Source organism: Heliangelus exortis, chromosome 17 (assembly GCF_036169615.1).
Source record: "Heliangelus exortis chromosome 17, bHelExo1.hap1, whole genome shotgun sequence".
NCBI lineage: Eukaryota > Metazoa > Chordata > Aves > Apodiformes > Trochilidae > Heliangelus > Heliangelus exortis.
Genome location: NC_092438.1, coordinates 12,827,330 through 12,854,105, shown reverse-complemented (window position 1 = coordinate 12,854,105; position 26,776 = coordinate 12,827,330). Strand labels below are relative to the sequence as shown.

The 26,776-nt window shown below is 50.5% G+C and overlaps 1 protein-coding gene across 6 annotated transcripts in view; it reads left to right on the top strand.

Moving 5' to 3' along the window:
• Window positions 1–26,776, top strand: part of CAPN15 (calpain 15) — a 44,588-nt gene that overhangs the window by 1,294 nt on the left and 16,518 nt on the right. For 2 of the 6 annotated variants that reach the window (XM_071761036.1, XM_071761032.1), the window contains exons 3-4: window positions 3,497–3,634; window positions 9,195–9,510. The exons of 1 other annotated variant lie outside the window; for it this stretch is intronic. In XM_071761036.1, the coding sequence (XP_071617137.1) occupies window positions 9,335–9,510 (176 nt within the window). In that variant the 5' untranslated portion in view covers window positions 3,497–3,634; window positions 9,195–9,334. The remainder of the gene's footprint in view (window positions 1–3,496; window positions 3,635–9,194; window positions 9,511–26,776) is intronic. 3 more of the 6 variants (XM_071761033.1, XM_071761035.1, XM_071761034.1) reach the window with 3 other exon arrangements.

Below are 26,776 nucleotides of genomic sequence, written 5' to 3'. Positions count from 1 at the left end.
CTGGGGTGCTGTGTATTGGCTGATCTGCTCCTCCTGGTGTTTCTGGGGGCTCCATGGTGTCCAGCCTCAGCAGAAGCTCTGCAGGAACCTCTCAAACCTTGAGTTTGGGCTCAATGAAGCTTTAGGAACTCTGGTTGGTGACTGTCAGCAGGCAGATGTTGGCTGAGATCTGCACCATAGTTACCTCTCAGCTGTGGGAGGTATGAAGTAATGTTCCTGCTCTTGGCTCAGTTTTGGTACAGCTTTGGAATGTCTTGTGAATGCCCCTGTGGGTGCTGAAGCCCTTGTTCCCTTTGCCTGACATTCCCCCTTGAGGTGCCTGGGTGAGCAGAGCCTGGGCTTGGGGTTCTGCAGCTCCATGGGAGGTGAAGGAGGGTGAGTCCTGGAATGTTCTCTCCTCTCCAGCTGCCTGGTTGGGTTAGGGGGGCCCCAGTGAAGAAGCCAGCTCTGTGGCTGTGCAGGAGCTGTGTTAGGGTGCCCACCAGCTCTGGTTTTGATGCAGCAAAGGCAACTTCTTCCTCAAAGCCTCTGCATTATGTTTCAGCCCTCTCAGAGTACAGCATTTTCCCTTGTGTGATCTTTATATTTGTTCAGGTAACTGCTCTCATGGGCAAACATTGCTTCAGCTGTTGTGTAATTGAACACATCCTCCACTTCCAGCTGTACTGGTGTAGCTAAGGAGGAGCTGCTCGTGATGGAAACAGGAGGCCAGTGTAGCTACACCAGTGAGGAAGAGAGTAGTGGTGTCAGGCACTGTTGTATCTGTCACTTCAGTTGTACCAGGTGTTATTCCAGTCGTGTAGTTCAAATGACAGTGTCACTCCTGAACAGAAATTCTGGCATCAGTGTCCAGCAGGATTCAGGTGCTTTTCCTGGTGGCCCAGGACACAGTCCAGGTGTCACCTGGAGGTGGAGAGGGGTGAGCAGTAAATGGGGTGTTTCTCCCTTTGGTTATCACACTGAGCTGTGCTACAAGAGGAGCCCCTGCCCCTGGTTTCACTCTCCCTGTCCTGCCTCCCCTCTGCCAGGGTGGGGGGGAGGAGGAGGCAGAAGCCACTTGTGCCATTCTCAGTGATTCTTCAGGCTTTTATCTCCTGTTTGTCAGGTTTATCCTACCTCTGCACTTGCCTGAGGCACAGCTTAAACCCGGTGGTTTAAATCTAGGCTGGTTGGTTGTGAATTGGAATGTGGTGCCTGGTTAAAACCAGGAAAGGCCCAATTGCATAAAAACGGCAGAAGGAGACAGCCAGGTACTGGTTCTGCCTTTGGGCCAAGAGCCCATGTGGTTCTGGCTGACTGGGAGCTCTCTCTATCAGGGGATGCAGCTGGATGTGGCTTGGCTGAATGACACGTTTGCCATCTGTGTTAGAACCTGTGGCTGGAGTGTCTGGGGACAGTGTGCTCAGGGGACATCTCCTCCACCTCCCATCTCTGACACTTTTACTTTCTCTGGGTTTTTCACTGGCCAGAGGCTCCACTTCTTGCTGTGTTTCCCCTGCCTCCTGCAGTCGCCAGCTCTTCAGCTGCTTATCTGTCAGCTTAGTGTCATCTGAAGCCACAATCCCTGGTGTCCTTTTGGGTGTGACCTCCTGTTGGCCTGGGCACCTATGGCCCTCAAAGAATTCAGATTGCTGAGTAATTGGGAGGAATTTCATAGCTCATCAGGTCCAGTTCCCTCCTGCTGCTGACAGTCATCCTGTGCAGGGCATGAACTTGTCCAGGAACTAATTGTTGGAACTAACTCTGTGTTTTTTCCCCAGTGCTTCTGGAGCAGCTGGTCCAGAGATCTGCTCTTGGAAAGGTTAGAAACCCTCCCCTGACTCCCAGTATCCAGGTGTCCTGGGCTGGTTTATTGTACTTTTGCCATTGCAGAGTGTCATCTTGCAGATGAGGGATGACTTGCAAATTTTTTTTTTTTCCTTCTCTGTAACCTTTGTGTCCTGTTCCAGTCATGGCTCTCGATGCAGATTTGTCCCAAAACAGTGGAAAGTTACTTTATTTTTGTGTCGCTTCTTTTTTTGGAGTTTGGTTTTTGCTGGGCCCTTGTATTTTTGTGTTGTACTTTTGAGTGTTCAAAGTGCAGGGGGAGTTCTGAGCTGCAAAGTTTGGTAATGTTAGTGAATACAGAAAAGCACTTTTTGCACTACTGTCACTCCTGTCTTGGTTTTTAATGTTTGTCCTTGCTCCTTGTGCCATCTTGCTCCTTGAGGAGGGAGAGATATTGTCAGAAAGAGTCGAATCAAGGTGAAGCTGATCAAGCAGTGTCTTGAAGAGCCAGTGCCTGGCTCTTACTCGTGGCTCTTACTCATGTTTATCTCTAGCTGTGAATGTGCAATAACAACAGTTCTGTTCTGCACAGGCTGGCACAGCCTCAGACAGGAAGATCTGCTGTTTACCAATCAACACTCTGCTGTAAGTGAGAAAGGGGAAAAAAAAAAAATGTTTTATTGGTGCTGGGTAAGCCAGAGTGTAGTTAAACCTTTCTGGGGAGGAAAAAAAAAGGAAACTAAGAGCACATGTGTTACTCAAGATGCATTTTTCCTGGCAGGAGTCCCGTGTGTGTGTGTGTGCTTTTCCTGCAAAGCATCCCTGCTTCTGCTGCTTCCCATGAAATATACAGCATACTGGTGGCAGGCAAGTTAAAGCTTCCTGGTTTTACACTGCAACTGCTCTCAGCAGGCAGTCTGTCGAGGTTATTTTTCAGCCTGGCATGTTTTGTAGCTGGGGCAGTCTGTGGGCTGGGTTAGGATGACAGAGCCCTGCTACAAGGATTATAAATGCAGGGAGGAAAAGATCTGGAAATCAGATCTGCTGGGTAATGCTTCCCAAGATTGGATGCTGTGGCTTGTCTTGTTTTGTTCCTTCCTCTTGTCTGTCTTTCTGTGGCATTACCACGATGTTGCTAACGAGACAAACCCCGTGCCAGCCCACACAGCCTTTTGTGAATTCTGCACTCAAAAGCCAACCAGAATTGGCTGGGAAACTGGAGGGTGCAAGCAGCTCATTGCACTTCATTGAAGCAATGTTAATCGACTTAGGAGAGCACTAGGGTTTTAGAGATTTGGTAGTGGGGTTTGGTTTTGTTTTGTTTGTTGTTTTTTTTTTTTTTAAACGTGGCTACATCCAGACCCTGCTGGGCAGTGCCTTTGTTGCCATTTTCATGCTTATTCAGGAAAGGACCTTCCTGCTCTTTGGTTGTCAATGGAGATGGGTTTGGAAGTTAACCCTGATTTTCAGGAAACCTTCCTGTTCACTGCTTCTCCCCTTTTTCTCCCTGTACCTTGTAATTAGTGTTGATTGCTCTTTCCTGTCTGTACAATCCCCTCTCTCAAAGCAGCTGTGATAGATTTCTACCAGCTCACTGGATAATCTGTCCCTGGTTTACAGTGTCCTGTGCAAGGGAGATGAGGAAACATTTCCAGACCTTGTTGCTCGTTGCTTTGTGGCTAAGCTGGCTCCCAGTAAATCTACTTTTCCTATCAATCTTTTGCTTCAGGCTCTGGACACCTCTTCCTCTACTTATGAAGAGTCAGTGTTGGGCATTACATGCAGCTCAGCCCAACTCAGCTGCAGTGTATGAGTTTCTTCTGTGTTAAAGTTGGGCCAGAACCAGTTTCAAAGCAGCTGAAAGAAGGTAAAGACCCTCAGGCTTGCCTTTGCATGTTAATGACCATGGCTGGAAGGATGTGCTGCTGTTCTGGACTTTGCTAAAGCTTAGCATGAAGTGTGAGGGCTTGTTCTGTGCTGGTCTAGGACTCCAGGTTATATTATCTTGTTACCTCATTAATAGCCCATCTGGAACTGGGTTTCCAGGCACCTAATTTCATCTAACAATATTTCCACAAGTGCTGTACCAATCTGCTCTCTCAGTGTGATTTGGAGCACTGTGCATTTTCAGCCTCCAGTCCCTGGGGTCACAACATCTGACTCACCTCTCACCCCAACACCAAATATTGAGTTTTATCCTGCTCTCCGTTTCCCTCTCCTCTTCCCATCTGAGGTGCTTGTGCCCTGCCTCTCATCCTGGTGCCTGGTGAACATTTCCTGGCCCTGGGGTCAGGGCTTTCCAAGTCACAGCACTCTGCCCCCAGTCACCTGGGAGGCTCTGTGGGAGAACACGAGGGTGAAGAAACCTCCCAGGTCCTGGCTAAGTGTGCTGACCACTGGCCTGTCCTTCCTTTACACCTACAGTCTGTCCTTGGAGGTACCTTCCCACCCTTCCCTGCCAGGAGCTTTCCAAGGAACTGGAACTTGCTGACACCTTCGTTTCCTGCCAAGACTGCAGCACTTGGGCTGCCTTGTGGTGCTGGCTTGGCAGGTGAGGCCAGGAAGAAAGAGCAACAAAACTTTGTTTCTTGTCACTGAGATGCCAGCTTTGTGCAAGACACCTGCTCAGCACAGAGCATTCCTGTTTGCTTGGCTGCTTTGCTCCAGGGTTCCCTGTGGGTGGTCCTGGGAGCCCTGGAGCTCTCACTGAGTTGGTGTTCAGCATCTTGGATTTCCATCTGTCCTGCTTCTGTCCTAGGTGGATGTCTCGTTGCTGCTCTGCTCTTCCCCCCTCTGCCTCATGGAAAAAGAGAGATTGGTTTCCCTTCCTCCCCTGGGGTTCCCTTTTCTAGCAGGGTCCTCTCAGCCTGGGGGACACCACTCCCATGCTGCCAGTTCCTGGCTTTGCATGTCCTCAGCTCCTTCCACCCAGAGCTGGGAGCCCAGCTGTGAACTGCTCACTGTGCACACCAATGCCTGAGGAGCTTTTCCTTGCTTGGCTGCCGTGACACAGCATCAGGCCCCCACTCTGCATCCTTCCTGAGTTATCCCTTGCCTGACCTCCTCTGGGACTGGATAACATTCCTGCACCTTGCCCATCCCTGCACACTGCTCCCTGCTCACCCTGGGCCCCATCAGCATCTGCCTATTTCAGTGGTAGTTGGGAACATCTCCTGTGTGTGGTGGGGAGATTTTTAGAGGGTCAAGGGTCTGTCCTGCCTTTAGTAGGGATGCAATGGCCTCCTCCAGCTTGATGTATGAAGCCAACCTCAGCTCCTCCTCCAGCTGTACTCATCTGCTTCTCAGCTGCTTTGGTGTTGAGGATGGATGAATTCTGTCACACAGGCTCCAGAGAGGAGGCTGCTCCTGCCAGGGCAGTGTGTGGGGCCTGGGCATTCAAAGCTCTTCAGGAACCCTTATTTCTCCCTGCAAGCAGCAGGTTGTATGGGAGTGAGAGTAGGGAGCTCCTCTTTTGCTGTGGGAGGTGTTACCACCTGTACCTGAAGGTGGTACCTGCCTTAGGTTGTTCCTAGGCAGGGGAATTCACTCAGCAGAGGGAAGAGAAGTTTTGCTACTTGCAACTTCAGTTCTAGAAGAAAGTCTCCTGTTAGGTGGCTTCCTCTGGGCAGAGCTTTGAGGGATTTTTTTCCTTGGTGTGCCCACTCCTGGGCCAGCTGCTGGCCTGGCACCTCTGACACCAACTCTGTGCAGTGCCTGTGTCTTCTTCCTGGATCTTTTGTGGAGAAAGGGAGTAGCTCAGAGGTGACTTTTTGTTTTTTTTTAATAGGCTGGGGGAGTGGAGGACTGAAGGCTTGTGCCCATATCTGTGAGGCTGAGAATCAAGAGGGGCTGGCAAACTCAGGCTGGAGCTGAGCTGGCTTGTGCTACCTGGATGAATAAATAGCTAAGAAAAGGAGTGTGGGGGTTCTCCCATCCCAAGGAGGGGACTTCTGCAAATGGGACCAGAAGGGGACAGTTTGCCTCCCTGGGGAGCTGGAGCAGCTGCAGGGACCTCAGCCTATCCCAAAGGGGCAGTTCCTAGGAGCATCCTAGGAAAGGTTGATCCTGCAGCTTCCTAGGTACATTGTGACATTGGGCTAAGTTCCTTTTTTTTCCCTTTTGTACTTTTTTTTTTTTTTTTCCTCCAGTCTTTGCATTCAGAGCCCAAAACCTCCTTTGAAGATGAAGGAAGGGAAAGGGAGTTAGACCCAGGCCCCCACCCTTCCTGCCTGCTTTGCTGTGGGTAATGTGACAGAAGAGCTGGGGCCAAAGGGTCAGGACTGCTGGCTGGTGTTGAGGGATAGGGTTTATCAGGAAGCATCCAGGTGACTCTGCTGTCCTGGCAGCAGGAGGCACCTCTGTGGGAGAGTTTTGCCATCCTGAGCTCGTTCTAAGTGTCTGCTGCTCAGGGTGCTGGGGGGGGCATTTTGAGGAAGATTCTGCCTCACGTGCATCAGATGAAAGTAGGTGTGATTGGCTTGGGGGTGGAATGATCCAATCTGAGTTTATTTTGGGAGCAGTTCAACAGCCTCAGTTGAAACCTGGTAATTACTGCAGCTGCAAGGGGCAAAAACCCCAAATCCCAACTCAACATCTTGCTAAGGTGCTTAATTGTTCATTTCCATAAGATCCACCCTTCTCATTCTGTTCCTATTCTTGCTTCCCCTCCTGATGAGATAAATGGAAGAAGCACTTCATTAGTTAGGAGGAAAATCCTGCTCCCTCCTGGCTCTTAGCAGTTTCCTCTGCTAACCCTACCCCTACCCTCACCTCTTCAGCCTGGGCCCTGTGAGGCATCTCCTGGGGCATCTCCCTGACCAGTGGCAGAAGCTCCTCAAAAATAAGACAGTGCTTCCAGAGAGCCATTCTTCTTTTTAGGCTTCTTTAAATGACCCCATGCCTTGCTCAGGTGCAGTTTTCATTCTCACCTTGACTTCCTGCAGGCTCTTTATTTATTTACTGTTGGCTGGGGGTGTTTTCTGCCTCGGCATGGTGAGCATCTGCGTGCTTTGTGTTGAGCTCTAATGCTGCCACTCCTTGTGGTTTCCAACAGGTTCACCCTCTCCCCTCCTCGGGCCAACATTTCCCCTCAGTATCATTCATTTCCTGCTCTCACCTGGCACGGGGGGTGACCCAGAAGAGGAGGATTTACTGCTTTGCTCCGCAGCAATCTGATTGCACGCGGCGCCACTTAAACCAGAGAGTTCTGGAGATCACCACGACTTAGCCAGGTTATCCTCCCCGTATTTATAGATCCCTTCCTCTCCACAGCTCCACCCACCCGTGGGATTTTCCCACTCTGCTTTAAAGCAGGGTTCCCAGCCTCTTCCTCTCCCTGGTGCAGAGCTGCTGGATGAGGACTGGCACGCTGGGAGCCGGCAGGGATGCAGGCGGCCCCCGTGGCTCTCTCCTGTTGGGGTGAGCTAAATCTGGTGTTTTTGTGGGGAGGAGGAAGCAAAGGGTTCTGCTTTTCCAGCTTGAGTGTCAGCTGAGGAAGTGGTCTCCAACCAGCCTGGGAAATTGCTTTGTTTGGTAGTTGAGCTCTGCTTGACGAGTGTAAACTGACTGAGAATCCTGCCTTCTGTTTAGCTCAGCCTGCTGTGAACCACCCAGGGCTGTGATTCTACCCATCTTGCCTTTATTTATAAACTTGATTGTGGCAGAACCCAAGTCTTGAGGTGAGAGACAGTTTGTTCTTCTGGCAGGTCTCCCGTGGCTGCTGGAGTCCGTGCAGTGCTCAGGATGGGGGAACCATCAGGGAGGGGGCAGGAAAGGCAGAGGTGCTGTGGGACAGCTGATGTCTCCAGCAAAACTTGAGCTGGTGATACTTGGAAATAATCTTTCACTTGCATCACGTGGCTTTCATTCAGCCAGAAAGTCAGGTTTGTTATCAATATACTGCTTGAATAGCAGGAAGTGAGAGGAAGCACTGGGGATCTGCAAAAAATCAGTGAAATCTTGCTGTTAGCAAGGTAGAGGTAAGCAAAGTGTGGGGATGTGCTGGCTGGGGCACAGCAGTTTAGACAGACCAATTAACACGAGGAAATCAAGGTAGGGCAAATTATTCTTGGGCTTTTTTTCTTTTTTGTTAGTCCAGGCTTTACAGGTTACAGAGAAGAGACCACAGCAGAGTGTGTAACATTCTCCAGCTCCTATGGCCTGATGCCAGGCACATTCTGGTATTAAGCTCATAGCAAAACTGCACCTGCTCCTTGAGCTGCCTCACTCCAGTCTGTTATCTATCAAGGCCTTTCTTGATCCCTCAGAACAATCCTGGGATTGAAAAACTGTCTTTTAGGAATCTTTGTTTCAGCCTTTTTCCTGCACAAAGTAGTTTCTTCACAAAGGTCTTTCTACAGTTCATTCATCTATAAATCCTGGTGGGTAATTGAATAAGCTCAGCTGTGCTAATTTTTGCTTCTTCCTCGTTTCTTCTTTTTTGCTCTGTTAAATGTCCCTTGATCCCTTTCTCCTGACACACATCCAGATTGCCAGGCCTTTTTCCTTTAAGGAGAGAGATGTGTGTATGTTAAACTTCTCTGAATGCTTAGAGGACATGCTATGTTTCTGTGGTTTAACTGTGAGGATGCTCAAAGAATAAATTCTAAAAAATAGAAAAGACAAAGGGAGAAAAGGAAGAACAGTCAAAGCCCCAAACCCGCTCTGTGGGTCAAGGGATGCTCAGTATCAGCTGGAAGTTGGTGTGAGCTGAAAGTTTTGTTGCACTGTGCAAAATTGTCCCAGAAAACAGACTTGTGCAGGTACCCAGTCTTTTCTCAGCTTTCCTGTGGTGTTAGTGAGAACAGAAAAGAGGGATATTTTATTTTACATACAGGAAAAAGAAAATCTCCTCACTGCTTTCAAGTCAGGCTCCTTGTAGCTGCGATTACTAAAACCATGTTGTGCCAGTCAGAGCCCCAAGCTTTCAGGATAACCCTTTCTGTCTGTGTGTCATGCCCCAAGCTCTAAGTGAGACTTGTTTGTTCCCTTTTCTGCTGCTTCACCTGATGGTCAGGGCTTTCTGCTGGGTTCTGCTGTGCTTTCCTCTGCTGGTCTGGCTGCTGCCCTGTGCCTGGGAGCTCCTGGTGCTTAACTGGGGGCTGCTTCTTCTAGAGCCTCACATTCCTCAGTAAAATTTCCCCAGTAAAAAAGCTGGATTCGGGGAAAGGACCCTGGTTAGAGCATGCATTAATAGGCTTCTAAACATGGAGGGTTGTTGCTTAAATCATACCTTATCTTTCTCTCTTTTTCTTTCCTTTTTTTTTTTTTTTTCTTTTTTTGTTTTCCCCCTTTCTCTTTTGTCATGTTTGGTTTGTTTTTGGGTTTGGTTTTTTTTTGTTTGGTTTTTTTTTTGGTGTTTTTTTTTTTTTTGTGTGTGTTGTTTGTTTTGTTTTCTTCTGTTTAATTTGTTTCCAACTCTTGATCAGAACCGACCTTCCTTTCTCCAGTGTGTTGGGATCTTTCCAGCAGCCCATGCCGCGGCGCTTCGCCTCTTCCACCCCAACCGCCGCTGCCTTGGACCTAAACCTGGGATTAAATCTCAGCCTGGCCTGGGGAGGGGGGAACCATGGGGAGCTCTGCCTCATCGCTGGCTGCAGAGACCGAGTCGGACCATGGCTTCAGTAGCACACCCTACCCAGGGCACCCAGCCATGAGCTGGTATAGGAGTGGTCACAGTGGCCCCGTTTGGGAAAGTGCCCTTATAACACGGCAGCATCAGCATTTACACCACCGGGTGAGAAGGTAAGGAGGAGGGGAAGGAGCCTGCTCACCTGCTGACCTCGAATCTGGGGCACTGCCTTTGGGAGAGAAGTTGCTTTTGCATCCTTTTTCCAGGGCTGCTGATGGCTCCTGCAGAAGGAACTGGCAGGATTCATCCCAGCTCTTCCTCACTCGCCTAAATTGTGAAGGTGGCTGCCTGGGAATGGGATCGTGGTTTCTGTGATGAGTTTGCCATGTTCTTGTGGCTCCTTTCTGGCCTCCCAACTAAACTGGGGGTGTCACAGGTGGAGAACTGTGACTCCTGTTTGGGTGAATGAGTAGCAAGACCTTCTGAAGTCAAAAGAGCAAAAGAAGCTGTTTTCAGGCAAAAGCAGAGAAGTGCTTTCAATGCCATATCCAGGGGAATGAAATGCAGAGTTGCTCTGAAAAACAGCTCAGTGTTTCCAACCCTCAATATTTACTCCTCCTCGATGAAATCAGCACCTCAGATGTGTCTCTGAGTCAGTGCCTTGGCCCCTTCCCCATCAGCCACTTGCAGTGAGGAATTTGTCTTTATGTTGGAGGGCTGGTGTCCTGCATTCAGTCTCTCACAGGTTGAGAGGTATGTCAAAAGCATCCAAAAACCCTCTGCCCGTGGGCTTGGCTTCGTGTGCTAATAATACCTGAGCCTTTGCCTAGTGCCTGCTTTGTGCAGATTCCAGCCTGGTTGGGTGTTTGTACTTGCTTGAGTCTGTTTGGAGCCTACTAGGCTTTTAGGAATAGCTGCTTGCTTCTGAGTGATCCCTGTTTGTGGCTTTCCACTTGGAGGTGTTTGCTGTGATGGTCATATAGTATCTGTCATGTAGTCCTCGTTTCCTTGCCTTCCTGCTGCTTCAAGTCCCAGTGAGACTCCAGAAGGCTGGGAGGCAACTGCCCTTGTGCTTTGCTCCTTTGTAGCCCTGTCTTGGGTTTCCTTGTTGAGCTGGTAACAGTGTGAAAGCAATTAATTAGCTGTTGCTTTTCCTCTCAGTCATGGACTGGAGTTCCTAATGATGCCCAAGAGGCCTTCACAAAAGCCACCTTGGTGGGTACCAACCTCTGTGGCTGGCCCCCAGCTCTGGGCCCTGTTGGTTTGTCCCTTCTGGTTTAGAAGGATCCTGCAAACAGAGCTGGAACATTCCTGTGGGATTAATCCTTCTGGACTGCTGCTCTTGCCCCTGTTGCCTGCGAGGGTTGGGGAAGGGCAGCTCCAACACCTGGGCACAGCCAGCACTGGGATTTAGGAGCTCCCAGGGCAAAGCTGACATCAGGTGTTAAAAAGGGTGGTGTCTCTGCAGCCTTCTGCAGTGCCAGCTGAGCCTGCTCCTCATTCCAGGTCTGTAGCTTGAGAAACTAAGGGAAATCTTGACAGGTGGAAATGAATTTCCTGAACAAGCATCTCCACGGTGGAGCGGACGCAGGGGCAAGAACAGGAACTGCTGCTCTGGGTGCAGATAAAACCAGTGTCCTGTTAGGACAGGAGTGGCTTTTCTGATAATTATGTATTTCCCCTGCTAAAAGGGAGAAGAGAATTCATCCCTGCGAAGTGCCTCGTGGTTCCTGGAGACAGGAAAATCACTGGCAATGATTCACCACCCAGTGGAAGGCGTGGGAAGGGCTGGCTGGAGGCAGGGATTAGGGCAGGGGGTTCAAAAGAGCTGCTGAGCTCAGCCAGGCTGCCAGGCACCAAAGCACCTGCAGCTCCCTGGTGAGATGGGTGGGACAGCAGGGGGAAGAAGCAGTGGGTGATTGGTTTCCAGAGAGGAACAAATAAATGTATTGCTTAAAAAAAAATGAAGCCAATAGGACAAGTCAGGGTAGGTCACCTTGCCTCTGAATGTCCTCAACCCCGGAGTCCTGTAGTGCAGGAAGGAAGTGGAGTAGTGGGGAGTCAATTTGAGGCTGGACAGGAGTTCTGGGATAGACTTTGCTTTTCCTGCTGATTTCCTGTCCCTGCCTGTGGCTGCCTTCAGAGCTGAGAATGCTTTGGCCTCTCCAGAGTGGCACAGAGCCAGGTCTGCTCTGGGCTGTCTCAGGGATGAACACAGACCTTCCTTGGCAGGAAAAAAGGGATGTGAGTTCTCCATGAGTGACTTCAGTCTGTGCTTGGTGGTGGAATTGGGGGAGGTGGGAATAGGGGTGGGAATAGGGGGAGGAATCAGTGCTGTTTGGATTTCAGGATTTTAGAATCTGGAAGGAGGGTGCATTGTCTCCTGTTGCCGGGGTGAGGCTGGAGTTTCCTGTCTGCTGAAGACAGATGGACATGAGGGAGAGGAAAAAGGGCCTTCATAGTGTAAGCAGGAGACTTGTGACATCCAGATTTGAGCCCCTGGTCTCTTCTGGACCAGGTCACACAGTGATTCCCCAAATGAGGGTCTCTGCTTGAGAGAACAGATGGCTTCTGAATGAGGCCTCCACCTGAGCTCAATGTCCACTTTGTCAGGGTGGCTGTTTGGAGATAAATATTCTTTCTGGGAGTCTACAACATCCAAAGGACCCAGGGTGGGAACCAGAAGCCCATCTACCTGGTTGTGTGCAGCATCTGTCCTGGAGGGAGCTGGGCCTGTGTTTGCCTTCGTGTTCCTGCTGTTGTGGGCTTGTGAGAGGGGGAATGGAGGCAAATACAGGTTCCTGCTTTGTGCCCATGGGATGGGCAGGGAGTTCCCTTCCCCTCCGAGTCGTTCTGTGCTCCTGTGGTGTCCTGGGATTGTCCAGATCTCATTGTTTCCTCCAAAACTTCCTAGGTGAACCTATTGCTGCCGAAGGCACGTGCTGGATTTCTCCAACTGGTAATTTAATCCAGTTTGGCACTGCTGGCTCAAGGCTTGGGATTCTGACTAACACGTTTTGGAAACAGAGAGGAGAAGCCAGGCTGACCCCAGCTGCCAGCTCTGGGCTGGCCCTGGCGCTGGAATTCTGCCTGGATCCCAGCCCAGCTGGAGGCTGGTGCTGGGAGGAGACAGAGGGGGTGTGTACCCCAGCAGCCCTCTGCAGAGCTTTGTTGCCTCTGCTGGAACAGCCCCCCCAGACAGAAGGGTGGTTGTTCAGGGGACACAAAGAGGAGCAAGAAGCTGTGGTTGGGTTCTGGTTGCATTTAGCCATCTGGAGCTGCTTCTGTTCCCACCAAGGGATCCACTTGAGGCTCAGCAGCCCACCCAAGGATCTGCAAGCCCACCTGGAGATCCATGACCCACCCAGGGATCAGTGACCCACCCAGGGAGCCACAACCCCACCTGGGAATCTCCCAAGGGTCTCCAAACCCACCTGGGGGTTAGTGACCCAGCCAGGGATCCACAACCTGCCCAAGTAGCTGAACCTTAGCAGCTGCTCTTCTCACAAACTGCTCTGGATTTCTGTTTGATTTGAGCTCCTTCCCATCCTCCTCACCCCACCGTGCCTGCCAGCCTTCCCCCTCTGTCTGGTGCTGGGGACACAGCATTTCCCTCCATCCCTGCCCACAAGCATCACTGGATCTCTGTGAGGGGTAGGTGCTGAAGGTCACTGTGGGGATGTGTGAGGAAGTGATCTGAAGAGAAAGAAGCTGCTCCTGCATTACAGATGGCATTTATGAGGCTGCAGCAGGAACCATTTGAACCAGAAGGAAACTTGAAGTGAAGTGTGAAGGCAGCCTGCAGCCCTTCTGGATGGCTCTGGGATGATCAGCAGGAGAGCTGGGGCAGTGCATGGGGTGAGGATCAGAGTTGAAGCTGCAGGTGCTTCAAGGCTGCCAAGTTGGCAGCTTGCTGGGGGCTGGAGGGGCCTCACCTGCCCTTGCCCAGAGCAGTTCAGAGCTCAGCTTTGTCTCCTGACACATGGGTTCAAGCCCTGCTGCTCCCAGTGCTCAGAGTGGCATCACAGGCTGGGGCTTGTGGTTCCACAGAGCTGGGATTCTGCATTTGGAGCATGACAGATTCACCAGAGCAAAAGGAGTTGTTGGGAGGCTGGTTCTTACAACCTTCTGGGGGAGAGAGGATGGTGTCCAAACCCCCCTGGCCTTCAGTAGCATCCTCCAAGCAAGGAGTGGGGAGAATGTGGGTACAAGCAGGGTCTTGCATCTTCCTGAAAGCCTGGTTTTAACCTGCTCACCTTGGAAAAGTGAAACAATAGAGAGGCAGATGGATGGATGGTTGGATAGATGTGAGTGTAGGCATATGTATTTCTTCTCCCTGATTCCTTGGGACGCCAAGGAGGAGACACCATATTCAGAGGCTTGGTGTTGGGTGGCATGTGCTCCCTGCAGCACTGGGACTTCTGTGGCACTAGCTGGAGCAAATGGGTCTTCTTTAAGCTTCCCTGCTGAGGAGCTGAGGTTTCTCCTCCTGCCTTACCCCCAGCTGTCGTGTCTGGCAGTGGAGATGGACAAATGGAATGTGGGAAAGATTGGTTTTGCAGGAGCTGCAAGGTTGCAGCCCGTGGCACAGAACCACCCCCTCCGGAGACTCTTCTAGCAAAGCTTGGCACAGTGCCTGGTTTTCCTTGGCTTACGTTTTCCTACAGCAAATATTTAGATGTTTTGCATCTTCTGGGCATGCTGGTGTGGGCACTGCAGGTTGCTGGGTGCCTGTGTGGGTGGGGAGGTGGTGGGGAGGGCAGAGCAGCTGACAGGAGCCATCTGTCTTGTGAGGGTTTCAGGCTGCTGGAGGCAGGGGCACGCGTGCTCCTTCTCTCTCTTCCCTGTCTGTGGGTTTGGCAGTGATGTCTTTCAAGTTGTCCTTGAGGAGCATGAGTGCTGAGCTCACCCCAGAGACTGTTTGGGATGTGAAGAGGTTCAGGAGCTTGAAATGAGAGCGGGAGCTGCTCTCCTTGGGAAGAAGGGCTGTGTCCTGCTGCAGGGAAGGGACAGGGAGGTGCTGGAGGAGCCTCAGCATGTCCTCTGCTGGCTTGCTGCCATGGCTGGATGCTTCTATGTGGCACATTGACTCATGAGGGTTAATTGCACATGCTCAAGCCAGGAGCATCCTCTAGATTCCAGCTGTCAAAATGCTCGCTTCAGTATGCGTCAGCTTTAGGAGGCAGCAAACAGCACTGTGGCCTGAATTACCCAGGCCTCCAGGGCACCCTGGGACTTCAAGGGGCTTCCCTGGTAATTACTGACTGCCAGAGGACTCAGCCAGATGTCCTGCTGGCTCAGTGAAGGTGGCAGCATCTCTAGAGCATGGGCAGGAACAGCAGGAGCAGGTTGGGGTGTTGGGTGGCCTGCACCAGCAGTGTTGTTCTGCTCTGCTCCACACAACCCACCCAGTCCTTCTCCCTGTCTCTGAGGAGCCAGAGAAACCAAACAGCCTCCCTTTTCAGACCGAATCTGAGGCCAAGAAGGGGTTCCTGCCTTTAGCCTTTTTTTGATGGAGTGGTGGAGTCACAGAATCACAGAAGGTCAGGTTGGAAGGGACCTCGAGGACCATCTGCTCCAACCTTTCTAATACAACAGTTTATATGAGATGTCCCAGCACCCTGAGCTGAGACTTGAAATTTTCCACAGTGGGGAATCCACCACTTCCCCTGGGAGACCATTTCAATGTCTGACTGTTCTCATAGTGAAAATTTTTCTTCTTATGTCCGAGGGGAATCTCCCCAGGAGCAACTCGTGCCCATTGCTCCTTGTCTTGTCCATGGGATTCCTTGGAAATCAGGAGTCTCCATCTGTTTTGTAGCCCTCCTTTGAGTGCTGGAATGCTGTTGTGTCCTCCTGGAGCTCCTTGGTTGCTGATGGGATCCCAGTGGGTGATCCCCTGTGACATGGCAGCTGCCCCAGATGGCCTTGAGGCACTGCTGACTGCCACATGTGTGGGGCAGGAAGGGGCAGGGGAGGGTTTTAGGTCATTTTAGGGGATGGCAGAATGCTGGAAGAACCCATCTCCAGTAGCAGGAACCCTGGTACTGAAGTTTGGCCAAGGATAATCTTGAAGCCATCAGTGCAAGGGAATGAAGATGGCAAGTAGGCTGTGAAGAGGAAGCATTCCCAGCCAAAGCACAGTAAGATCAGCTTGTTTTATACCACTGAGCTTCTTGGGAACTGTTGATAATTGTCCTCTCTAAAGTTCAGGCACATGAGAAAGCAAAATAAGTGACCTTTATAGGTCAGCTGCAGGCTGATCCATTGCTGTCTGTGGGACTCAGCCTGTGCCCAGGATCTCTTCTTCTGACTCCCTTGCAAGAAGGAACTGGACTTGGTTGCTGGCTGGAGCACCAGCAGAGCTCCCCAATGCCTGGATGGTCAGCGCTGGGTTGATATTTTGGCCTCATTAAATTGCCCTGTGGCCATAATGAGGTGTGAATCCTTGAGGCTGTAAAAGCAGGGATGCTGAGGTGCTGAAATGCCAAAGTCTCCTTGGATGTGATTCTGAACTTCTTCCCATGGCTTCAGCAGGAGGGGACAGAGCAGCTGGCTCAGGATGGGGTGAGTTTCCCTGGTGTTAAGAGCAAGCTGTTCAGTTAGAGTTCAACTAAAGAGATTTTGCTTTTAATTTTTTGATGTCTCAGCATCCAGTCTTGCAGAGCAAAGTCAGGATTCCCTGAGAACTGCAAAGCTCTCTGACCTTCCTTGGCTTCTCAGAGGAAGGGGCAGTGCTGGGGGAATCTCTTTGTACACACCAGGACATTGATCTGGGGCTTCAGCCTTTTCCCTGCAGATCTAGTGTGCTGAGCTGGCAAGGTCCTGGAGGTCCAGGGGGTAATTCAGCTCATCTCTGACCTCAGCAGGTGGGAATGGTGCTGGAATGAGAAGGTAGAAGGCAGGGAGTGACATTTGGGTTGGGGGTGTCCCTTCTCCTGTCCTCTCCAGAGCTTTGGTGGCTGCAGTGTGGATGTGCTGGGAGCAGCCCTGCACCTTTCCTGACCTTCACTGTATTTAGTGAGCCTGACACTTCAGCTGCTGTGAAGATGGATGGATTTCCATTAACCCTATCCTGTGTGTGCCCCTGTGTCAAATGAGCACTGCAGGAGCTGAGAGCTGGGGCAGAGGAGCTGGAAGTGCAGGGTGACTTATTCAAGGGAGACCTGAGAGATGAGTGCTGACAGCTCTGGAGCTGTGTTGTTGCTCCTGATCCATTTCTCCTTTTCTCTCATTCTCTTTCTCTTTCCCCACCACTCTTCCAGTTTTATTTTAACAGCAGTACAAATTGCAGCATAAATCTTTGCTGAGTGGCAATTTGGGTTGGCAGCCACCACTAAATCTCCTCTCCCAGCCTCCCTGTGTGAGAGGGAAGTTGCACTGGGAGAAGGGGAGTCCTGAGCGTGCCTGGTTTACAGTCCTGTCAGCTTTTCCTGGCTCTTCCCAGGGCCCATAGCATGTTTAGCCTCAGTTCTACATCTCTCCTGGCAAACAGGAAAATTCTTCTCTAGTGCCAGCAGCTGGTGTGTTGGGAAGTGGTGTGAAACAGCCTCAGAGATGGGATGGGAGACCCTGCAGATGTGGTTGGTCAGGTGTGTGACATCCAGAGTCATTCCCTGCTCTAAAGGTGGCTTAAGGTGTTCTTCATCTGGGCAAACAACCTTGTGCTTCCAAACTCTCCTGCCCAGGCAGGTGCTGTTGTTTTCTGATGTGTGTATCCTCCACAGACTGTGCTGGGAAGAGTGGCAGAAAACAGCCCCATGCAGGGTGTGAGGAGCAAACCACTGCTTCCAAGAGCTGTGTGTAGCTGCTTCAGCTCCTGGTTAGATCCTGTTTAACCTGATCTCTGGCTCTGTCCTGGAGATTGGACCTTTGCTTGTTCAGCAGGTGACAGCTGTTCCAGAAAGAGAACTGGAGTCCTGATGATCTCCTGGGCTGATATATACACTATAATACTATACTATATACTATATATTCCTCATTAGCACTGGAGGACCTGATATGACCTGATATGGGGAACTAGAAACACCCACAGCCTTTGGTCTGATGTGTGCAGACAGAGATGGGTGCTGGTGTCTCAGAGGTCCTGGTAGCTCTCTGAATCCCAGGCTCAGGTCCATGTTTTGTTCTCTTAAGCTTCCCCCCACATACATAAGCAAACCCTTTAATAGCTGTAATAAACCACACGCTTCTGTTTATTCTATTTATTCTACCACCTGGGGAAAATGGGCAGTTGAAGGAGTTGTGCATGTAGTGGGGAGAAGAGCCCATAAAGACAGTGGCAGCAGAAAGAGGAGTGGCTGAAGGGCTTTCATCTTCCTGTTGCCAATGCTCAGATGTGGCTCCAGCTCTTCTGGGATGCAGGCAAGTGTGTGCTCCCACACTTGGCTGCTGCTGTTTGCAAGGAACAGGTCTGGTTTCACCCGAAAGGTTTGGAAATCCTTATACTAGCAAGTGGGAATAATTCAGAGGATGGTGAAAGGAGCATTGCCAGGACTTGAGAAATTAATATTTGGTTTCTAGACTCGTTTTAGGCTTGGTGATTGGGCAGGATCCGTGGTCTGTCAGTGCCTTGGTGGCTGCCTAGGTAACAAGCCCCATGGAAAATTCTCCTATAGGCTGGGATTGTTCAGTCTGATGAAGAGAAGACTCCAGGGGACCTTAGAGCTGCCTTCCAATTCCTGAAGGGAACCCACAGGAAGGCTGGAGAGGGACTTTTCCTAAGAGTGTCCAGTGACAGGACGAGGGCAAATGGATATCTTTTTGCAGCCTGGTTCTTCTGAGTTGCTGATCCTCTCCCTCTGTGAGTGATGTGTACAGCACTTGACTGCTGGTCCCCTCCCCTCTCCTCTCTGGTGTCTAAGCCTCTGTGTGGCACACCAGCCTTGACAGGAAAGGCCAACCCTGCTGCAGGCTTTCACTGTTTGTCAGAAAAAATTGCTTCTCTCCCCTATAATGTGGAGGAGATGCTGGTTCATTTGCCCTGAGTCTGAGCAGCACCTGAGGCAGCTTTTCCCCCCACTCCCCACGAGCCTTGCTGGGATTGCAGGGCTGCAGCACAACTCCCCAAACCACAGCTGATGCAGCAACAAATTTAGTGTGGTTTTGCATTCATCAGCTTGAGCTGACATCACCTGGGAGCAGAGCTGGAGAAGTGCTGATGGTCTGGGAGCAGGAGCTGTGGGTGAGGGGGGTGAGTTCCCTGCTGCTGGAAGGCTCTGCTCTCCCTTCAGGTCCTGCCCTTGGCCCTGCTCCATCCCAGGTCACTAAATTGTGGAAGGCTGGGGATGGACAGGCTGCACCAAGCCTTCATCCCTGTGTTTTTCAGGACCTGGGAGTGAATGTGAGTGTGCTTGGAAGTTGTATGGAGCCAAGGACTCAGTGGAAGGAGTGAACATGTGTGGGTTTGTGCAAATTCCAGTCCCCAGCTCATCTGGAACGTGGCCCTGGGCTTCTGCTCTGTGCTATGAGATCACTCTGGGATCAGTGCTCTTTGGAGGGGGTTCCTGATGTAGGGCAACAAGAGGATTGGGAGATTGGAGCATCTCTCTCATGAGAAAAGGCTGAGAGAGCTGGAACTCTTTAGCCTGGTGAAGAGAAGGCTGAGAGGAGACCTTGTTAATGTCTACAAGTGGCCAAAGGGTGGGTGCAAGGAAGATGGAGCCAGACTCTTCTCAGTAGTTCCCAGTGACAAGATGAGGGGCAGTGGCCACAAGCTGGAGCATAGGAAGCTCCACTTAGACATAAGAAAAAACTTTTTTTTTTTATTATGAGGATGCCAAGGCAGTGGCACAGGCTGCCCAGGGAGGGTGTGGAGTCCTTCTCTGGGGATACTCATGTGCTCTGAGTGATCTGCTTTCAGAGTTGGATTGAGATCTCCCTCCCAGCCCTGATGCTTCCCTGTGTCTAGACATGAGGACAGTCATTTGCCCCCTGCCTCCTGGTCTCCTGTCACCAAAGGAGCTGCTCCAGGATGTTCAGAGAGAGCAGGGCTCTGGCAGGAGCTGCCATCCCTGCTGCCAGATGACATTTGTAGTGTGGCTGCTCCATTCCCATGTCCTGATCCAACCACAGGCTGAACTCCAGGGATGTTGGGAGCTGCCAGGGTTCCTCTCTCTTCCTCTGGCCCTTGGCAACCTTTCTGTCTCTCTGTACAGATCAGTACAGAGCCTCTTGGCTGGGTTATTAAGCATCTTTCCTGAGGCACAGAACTGGCTCAGCTTTTCACTAAGGTTTGGTGATGTGCACTGCTGCCCTCCTGCTCCCTGCTGGGTCCCTCCCTTCGGTCCCCATCGTGGTGCTGGTGGCTGGGGGGGGCCTGGCATGGGACAGTGCCACTGCCCACCTGGCCTTGGACCCCCAGAAATTTCCTCATTTGCTGCTTCAACCCAATAACAGCTTTACCTGGGGCTGGGATGATGGCCAAGATCAATCCCTAGGAGAAAAGGAGGAGGAGGCTGGGGGCTCTGCTTCCCCCCTCCTCCAGACCTCACAGAAAGGAAGGTCTTTCCCTCACCATCCTCCCCAAAGAGCACTGAGCTCCTAATTACTGTTGGTTTTTTTCTTAATTGCACCTCGGAGCTATTCCTTGGTTGGTTTGTTCAGGGAGAAAGGAAGGGATGGTTGGTTCTCAAGCAGAGAGCAGCCAGCCCAGTGCAGCTGGAGCTGGGCAGAGCTGGGGACTGGTGGGACAGGAGGAGATGGGGGCTCAGTGGGGTTCTCCTGCTTCCCCCCTGGGGTTGTCCCTGTGTTGTGGTGGCTCCCACAGCCCCTGCAGGGCCACGTGAGGGTGCAGGTGGCCCTGGCCACACTTGTGGAGTGTTCTCCAACAGCTTTATTTTGCCTTTTAGGTCTCAAAGGCAGCAAACAGCTTTGAACTTCCTTTTCATCCTAGGAAAAAGGGATTTAATTTAGTGGCTGAAAGTACAGGGCAGTGTTTTGGAGCCAAGCTGGGAGAGTAAGATGAAGTTGCTCACAGAACATAACCTCAGTCCTGGCTCACGCCATGATCTCCAGACATGAGACATGGTGAGATGTCCTCTAGTGCCCACGTTTCATCTGAAAATCTTCCACTTTAAGCTCTCCTGGCCACCCCTCCCACTTTTCCTACCCTGGCATCATAGATGATCATTGATATGAAGATGTCCTCATCCTCTTGTCTCAGGGCAGGCACCGTGCAGGTGGGAGGCATTCCCATGGCCAATCTGCAGGTATGGATAGCAGATGTCCCCCCTGGACATGGTGGCAGGGTCTGGGGCAGAGCCAGCACTGCTGAAACAGAGGCAATAACAGAGGATGGAGCTCAGAGGAAGACCCCTTAACCATTGGATCTGAGGGAGCAACACACATCCTTGGTGGAGCAAAAAAGGACATCTCTCCTTGGTATGTCCACCTCACATATCTCATTGGTGCACTGAAGACAGCAAAGTTTTGGCTTTTTTCCTCTCTGGGCAAGAGCCATGGTGAAGGGGATGCTCTGCAGCCCCCCTGGATGCCCTTTATTGGCTGCTTTATGGTTTGAGAAAGGCATAAACCCTGCTCTGCCCTTCCCTGGAATCTTCTCATGGTTCATAGCTGTTACCAACTTTCATGCCCTTTTCAAAGGGGCAGATTCATGTTGGCTTTTTAAATTAAAACCTGAAATTAATTGATACAGTAGGAGAGAACATCATCTTCCCAGCTGTTCCTCCTTGGCATCTTGTTTGTCCTCCAAGTGCTGGCATGTTGCTCATAAATCCTCTTGCTGTTGATCTCCTTGGCTGCACACCTTGTGCCAGCCTAACTTCAGCTGTGGCTTGGAGCTTTGTGTTCCTGTGTGGCACCTGGATGTCTCCTGCTCACATCTTAGCTTGAAACTGCTCACCAGTTTATCCAGACCAGCACAGAGCCCCTGTGACTGCAAGAGGAGCAGCTGTGATTTGCTCAAAATCTGTTTGTGCTCAGGTTCCTGTGGGTGCAGGAGGCCACGAGACACTCATGGTATCTCCCACCCTCTTCCTGGCATTTTTCCATGGGAGGGGCTGTGCTACTGCTCATCCCAGAGGTTCTGATGTCCTCAGTGGTCCCTGCTGGCTGTGTGATGGGGTCAGTGGTTTTCTGTCTGTGCCCATGTTGCCAGAGCCACATTTGCTCTGGAAAAATCTCTTTTCCTGCCACGTTCAAAGCACCAGGGAGCTGAGGCTGATTGCTGCAGCCAGGTCAGCAGGCACCAGTGCTCTTCAGCTGGAGCTGAACTGGTTTGTCCTTTGGCCATAGCCTGGCTTGCTGCCTGGCAGCTCAACTGCCCTCCCCTCACCTGGATTCACTGATGCTGAGTTTGTATTCCAGGGAAGGTCTTTACCAGTGTTGACCCTTCAGCAGGGTCTTGAGAAGTTTTCTGAGCTGCCTCAAGTCAGGGAATGATTAAATAAGTTTTTGGAGCCCCTCCTGCCCTTTCTTCAAAGCCTCCCTTCCTGACCAAGGTGGGTTTTTTCAGAAGTGGAAATTTTTTTTTTTCTTTTCTGCAGCAGCTTTCAGGCTTCTCTGCGTGTGAATAATTGCAAACTCCCTCCTGCTGGGGCTCTTGAAGTGAAGCTGCAATGCACGTGTGTTGCAAACCTGTTCTCAACACCAGCAGGTGAGGGGGGCTGTGTGTGGAGCAGTGAGCACTGATGTTTCTCTTGTCCCCTGACTGCCATGGGCAGCCCTCGATGCCTGATACTGACTTTTTGTCCCCCTGTCTCAGCACAGAGAGCCAAAGATTCAGAGGTTTGTTTGGGATTTGTGGGAATTGCCATGGATCTGGTTGGAAACAGCTGTAGGACTTGGGGTCTCCAGCAGGTTGTTCTCGTGAAAACCCCTCAAGAAAATATAACTCCCAAATGCCCTTTTGCTTGAAAAAAGGTTTCCCTGGTGTTGCTTAAATGATGTGTATGAAGGGCCAAAAGCCAAGTGACAGCAGCTCTCACAATCCTTGTGTTCCCACGAGCCCTGTTCAGGGGCTGGGTCACATTGTCTTTCATTTGTTTTTTCAGTGTGGAAGTCTCAGTTTGATGTCTGGGTGTGGAAATCTGTGGGTTTGAGCCTTTTCTGTCCCAGCCAACTTGCAAACAGGTTATCATTTAATTCAGCAGCAGATCTGTAAGATCCTGATCTGTGGGAGTGGTTTCAATGCCCTCTGACTCTTCTTCCATCCCAGGTGCCTCATGCTTGTTGCTGGAAAACTTTTATTTTACATAGGAAACCTTCACATTGCATTTATAATTACATTCAGATGGAGTGTGATTATAAAAAAAATACCAGGTAGCTGAACCAATTTTCAGTGGGCTTTCTAAAGTGCAAATCTGTTCTCTGAGTGGGCTCCAAGTGGGCAAGAAGCTGCAGGTACAACTATCCAACACAGCTTGGGTCTGTCAGTCTGCTTGGGGCTTTCTCATCTGTTGGGTTTTTAACAAAAAAAAAAATATAATTCTTGAATTCTTGTATTGTTTGCTGGAGGACTGGGGGCCTTTCCCCCCTGAAGATGCAGTTTTTGTGGGAGCTGGGATGCTCCCTAATATTTTAACAGAACGAGGGGCTCTGCAGAGTTCCCTTGGTGTGATTTGGGTATAGGAAATGCACTTCCATGCAAGTGTGACAAAACCTGGTGTCCCTCCTGTCTGTATTTGCTCTTCAGTGGGTTCACTGCATGAGGGCTTCAGTCAGAGGCAGTGTAATGTGGTCAAAGTAGGCAAAATATAGATTGAGGCCACTAAATTCTTCACCCCCTTGAGCCAAATCAATATATTTAAGAACTTACTGAATCTGTTTAAGCATATACACAGTGTGATGCTGGCCTGAATTCACAGCACAAGTTTTCCTCAGCTAATATATACAATTGGTGCTTGATATTGTTTGCTCTCAATTCCTCTAGATAACCAAAAGACATGGGAAATTAGGTAGAGAAAAGGTAAATAATGGAGTAGAGTCCAGGAGTGGTGGCAGCAGTAGCACTCTGCTAAAGTGGTTTCTTTGAAGTGATCTGTGATTGAAACTGCAGAAATCTCCCCTGCTTGCATGCAGGGAGACAAGATGAGGTTATTAATTATCACAACAGGCTGGAATTGATCTTAATGAGAAACAGGAGAGTTGGAGAGGAGTTGAGGCTGCTCTGGTGGCTGTCCCTAGGGCTGGGGGTCCAGAGGGACCTTCCCAGGCTGTTCTCCTGCAGCAGAGCCTGTGCCAGGATAATCCCCTGTGACTGGGTTCCCCATGCCCCATGCCTGAAAAACTCCTCATCCAGAGTTTTTCAGAGGTCACATTGGCATTGCCCATCTCATCCCAATCACCCTGAACAGACACACCAGGTGCTTCTTTAGGCTGAGCTGTCTGATCCCTCACCAAAAAGCTTGGGAACCCAGAGCTTGCAAAACCTCATGACATTTGAGCAAAGCTCGAATTCAGATTTGCTGGTCCCCTTGAAATATTCACTCTGCCTCTTCCTTTTGTATCCCCAGGGATTCTTCTTGTTTCCCTGGCAGAGATTTTGGGTAACCTGTTCATTAGCCAAGGAGCATTTGAGAATGGGTTTGTCTCAGCATGCCTGTTCTGCAGAGAGCTCTGCCAGCCAGAGGGATTTGCTCTCAGAAGGATGACCTTACCACACTGAAGCAATTACACTATATTAAAGGCTAATGATGCACGTCCTGTTTTTCTCACAAGGCAACCCGGATTCTTTTGGGATAATTCTGTGTAAAGAATGATAAAAGTCTCTTGTCTCTGGCCCATCAGTTTAGGATGGTGCTGCCTGGATATCCTTAGCCTTGGAGGAAAGCTAGGCTGAGGCCTCCTCCTTCCAGACCTTTGCATTCTTGCAGGGGTGTTGGGACTTCAGTGACCATGTGCTCAGATAGACAGATTCCTCCAAACACTCTGCTCCTTCTCTCCTTTTCCTGGGTCAAATCCAACCAGGGATTTCAGTTGGATCTCTCCAAGTGGTCTCCTCAATTTCCTTCTTTCATCCAAACTAAATCTTGGTGTTACAGGGTGCCTCTGCCCTCCTCCCATTTCCTACCCCAGGTTCTTGGGCTTTTTGTGGCCAGTGAAGGGTAGAGGAGCACATTAATTGTATCTTTGCATCTTTTCCAAGCAGTTGTACTTGCAGAGTGTTGCCTTTGAAGTTCTTTCCTCCCTGTTCTACAGCAAAATGTCCCCTCTTACCCACCCCTAACTTAAGACAGGCAAGCCCTGGGTTTGGGGAGGTGATGGCAAAGTAAAGCACAGGGAAAGCTGCAGTTTGAGAGCATGTTCTTTGGTTTTCTTGGCTACCACAAAAATACACTGCTGAAGGAACTCCATATGCCTGGAGCCAGTATTTTTTTTTTTTTCTCAGCCTTGTCATGAGCAAAGTTCAAGTTTCCCTTGGGAACATCTCATTAAAACTCACAGCCTCTTCTCTCCCTGGCTGGTGGAGCACATCTGAGCTCTTTGAGCTGTGTCCAGCATGGGAAAAGCAGAAGCTAAATAGAAATGCTGCAAGAGCCCTCTTGAGGTTTGATGCAATGGGACCAAGAAATTCCCAGGAACTGGAGTGTGTCATCAGCTTGGAAAGCTTTTGGTGTCTCTCTGAGCCTCTGGGCACCTTCTGGAAAGGGTTGTCTGGTATTGATGGGTCTTTAATGTCCCCATTCACTGTTAAATGCTCACCCTTGCATGGTTTCCTGCTGCAGAATTAGACTCCTTTTTCTCCCATCTGCTTTGATGAGTGATTTTTGTCTGCCACTGTGGTTTTTAATTTAACAGAAGCACTCCAGTTGCTTCGACTCATTTCAGGTTCTTACCAGTGGAAAATGCTGTTTTCTGCCCAGCTGTAACAGCCCCAGTGAATGGTCAGGAGTGCTCATACTGTGCTGGGAGGAGGCAACCTCCAGAAAGGTGTCCTGGCCAGAGGAGTTTGATATAGAAGTGAAAAGGGTTGGTCCCTCAGATGCTTTTCCTTCCCTTATCAGAGCTGGGAACTGTCTGACAGTTTGTCCTGGATTGACTCAAAAGAGTCAGAGTAAATACAAATACATTATAAAACTCAGGAGCACCCAAAAATTAAGATTTCGGGATCAAGAAGTCTTTAGTTCATCAGCAAAAAGAGTAATTTGTGTAGTTGTAGCTCTTGTGGTTCCCTTCCAGCAGGTTGAAGGAAGAAAGAGAATGGAGCAGCCAAGAGCTCAGCCCAAGGCCCCAGCTCCATCCCAACTGAAGGAGCTGCCCTGGTGTGACATGGAGGTTGCACGAGGACACTGATGTCCTTTTTGGAGTTGTTGCTTCCATAGCATTTTCTCAGTTCCCCCTGGAGCCCTGTTGGGAGCCACCAGCCCTGTTCTGCAGGACTGCTCAGATCCATGTGGTACCAAACCCTTCCCCAGTGTTGCACAAGGGCTGCAGGAGTGCAACCCGGAAAGGTGTCCTTGTAAGGCTACTACAGGTAGTAGAGGGACACTAAGATGATCAGACTGATAGAATGTGTGACCTGCAAGGAGAGGATGAAGGAGCTGAGCCCGTGCAGTCTGGAGAAGATCTACCAATACCTCCAGGGACATAATCCAGGAGGCAGAGCTGGGCTCTTCACAGTATTATGTGGTGGAAGGACAGGAAACAACAAGCATAAGATGAAACAGGAGAGGATCAGACTGGGTGTAAGGACGAGCAGTTTTTACCCCAGTTAGTAGAGTTTGTTGCCCAGAGAGGTTGTGTAATCTTCATGCTTGGAGGTTTTGGACACCAGACTGAACAACCTGTTGTGATCCCTTCTGAGATGGAGTTTGGACTGGAGACCCCTCGAGGTCCCTTTTGACCCAAGTTATCCTGGGATCCTCCAGGCTTGCTCTTGCTGTCTGTGATCAGACAGCTCACCCTAAAGAAGCACCTGGTGTGCCTACTCAGGGTTATTGGGATCCTCCAGGTTTCTCTGCTCAGTGGAAGTGAGCAGATTGCTCCAAGCCCCATCCAACCTCGTGAAGTTCAAACTATGGTATATGAACCAGAATGAGTTTCCAAGTGTTCCCTGGTAAGAAAATGGATTTCTGGAGTTCAGGCTTTATTTAGAGAAACCTTGGACTTAAGAAGAGACTCAAAGGTTGTAGCTGATCTCAGTGTGCCAGGGAGCTGCTCTTCCAGTGGCTTGGGAGCATGGTGTGGAAATGTGCTCAGATTTTGCTGCTGCTGCTGAAGAATTCCCAGGAGAACTTCTTCTGGACACAGCCCAACAGGAGGTCCCTCTCCTTCATTCCAGGGTGGTTCTGGCTGCACCCCCTGTCCCCCTCAGCCCCGTTGCTGCAGTTCAGGCTGTGCTGCTGCCTTGGGAGCTGGGGTCTGCAGCTGCTGCTGCTTGGGATGCTGGAGAGTAGCCAGGACCTGATTGCCTCCACGGACTGCACCAGTGTCTCCTGGCTTTCTGCATCTGCCCTCTATGGCATAAACCATTTCCTT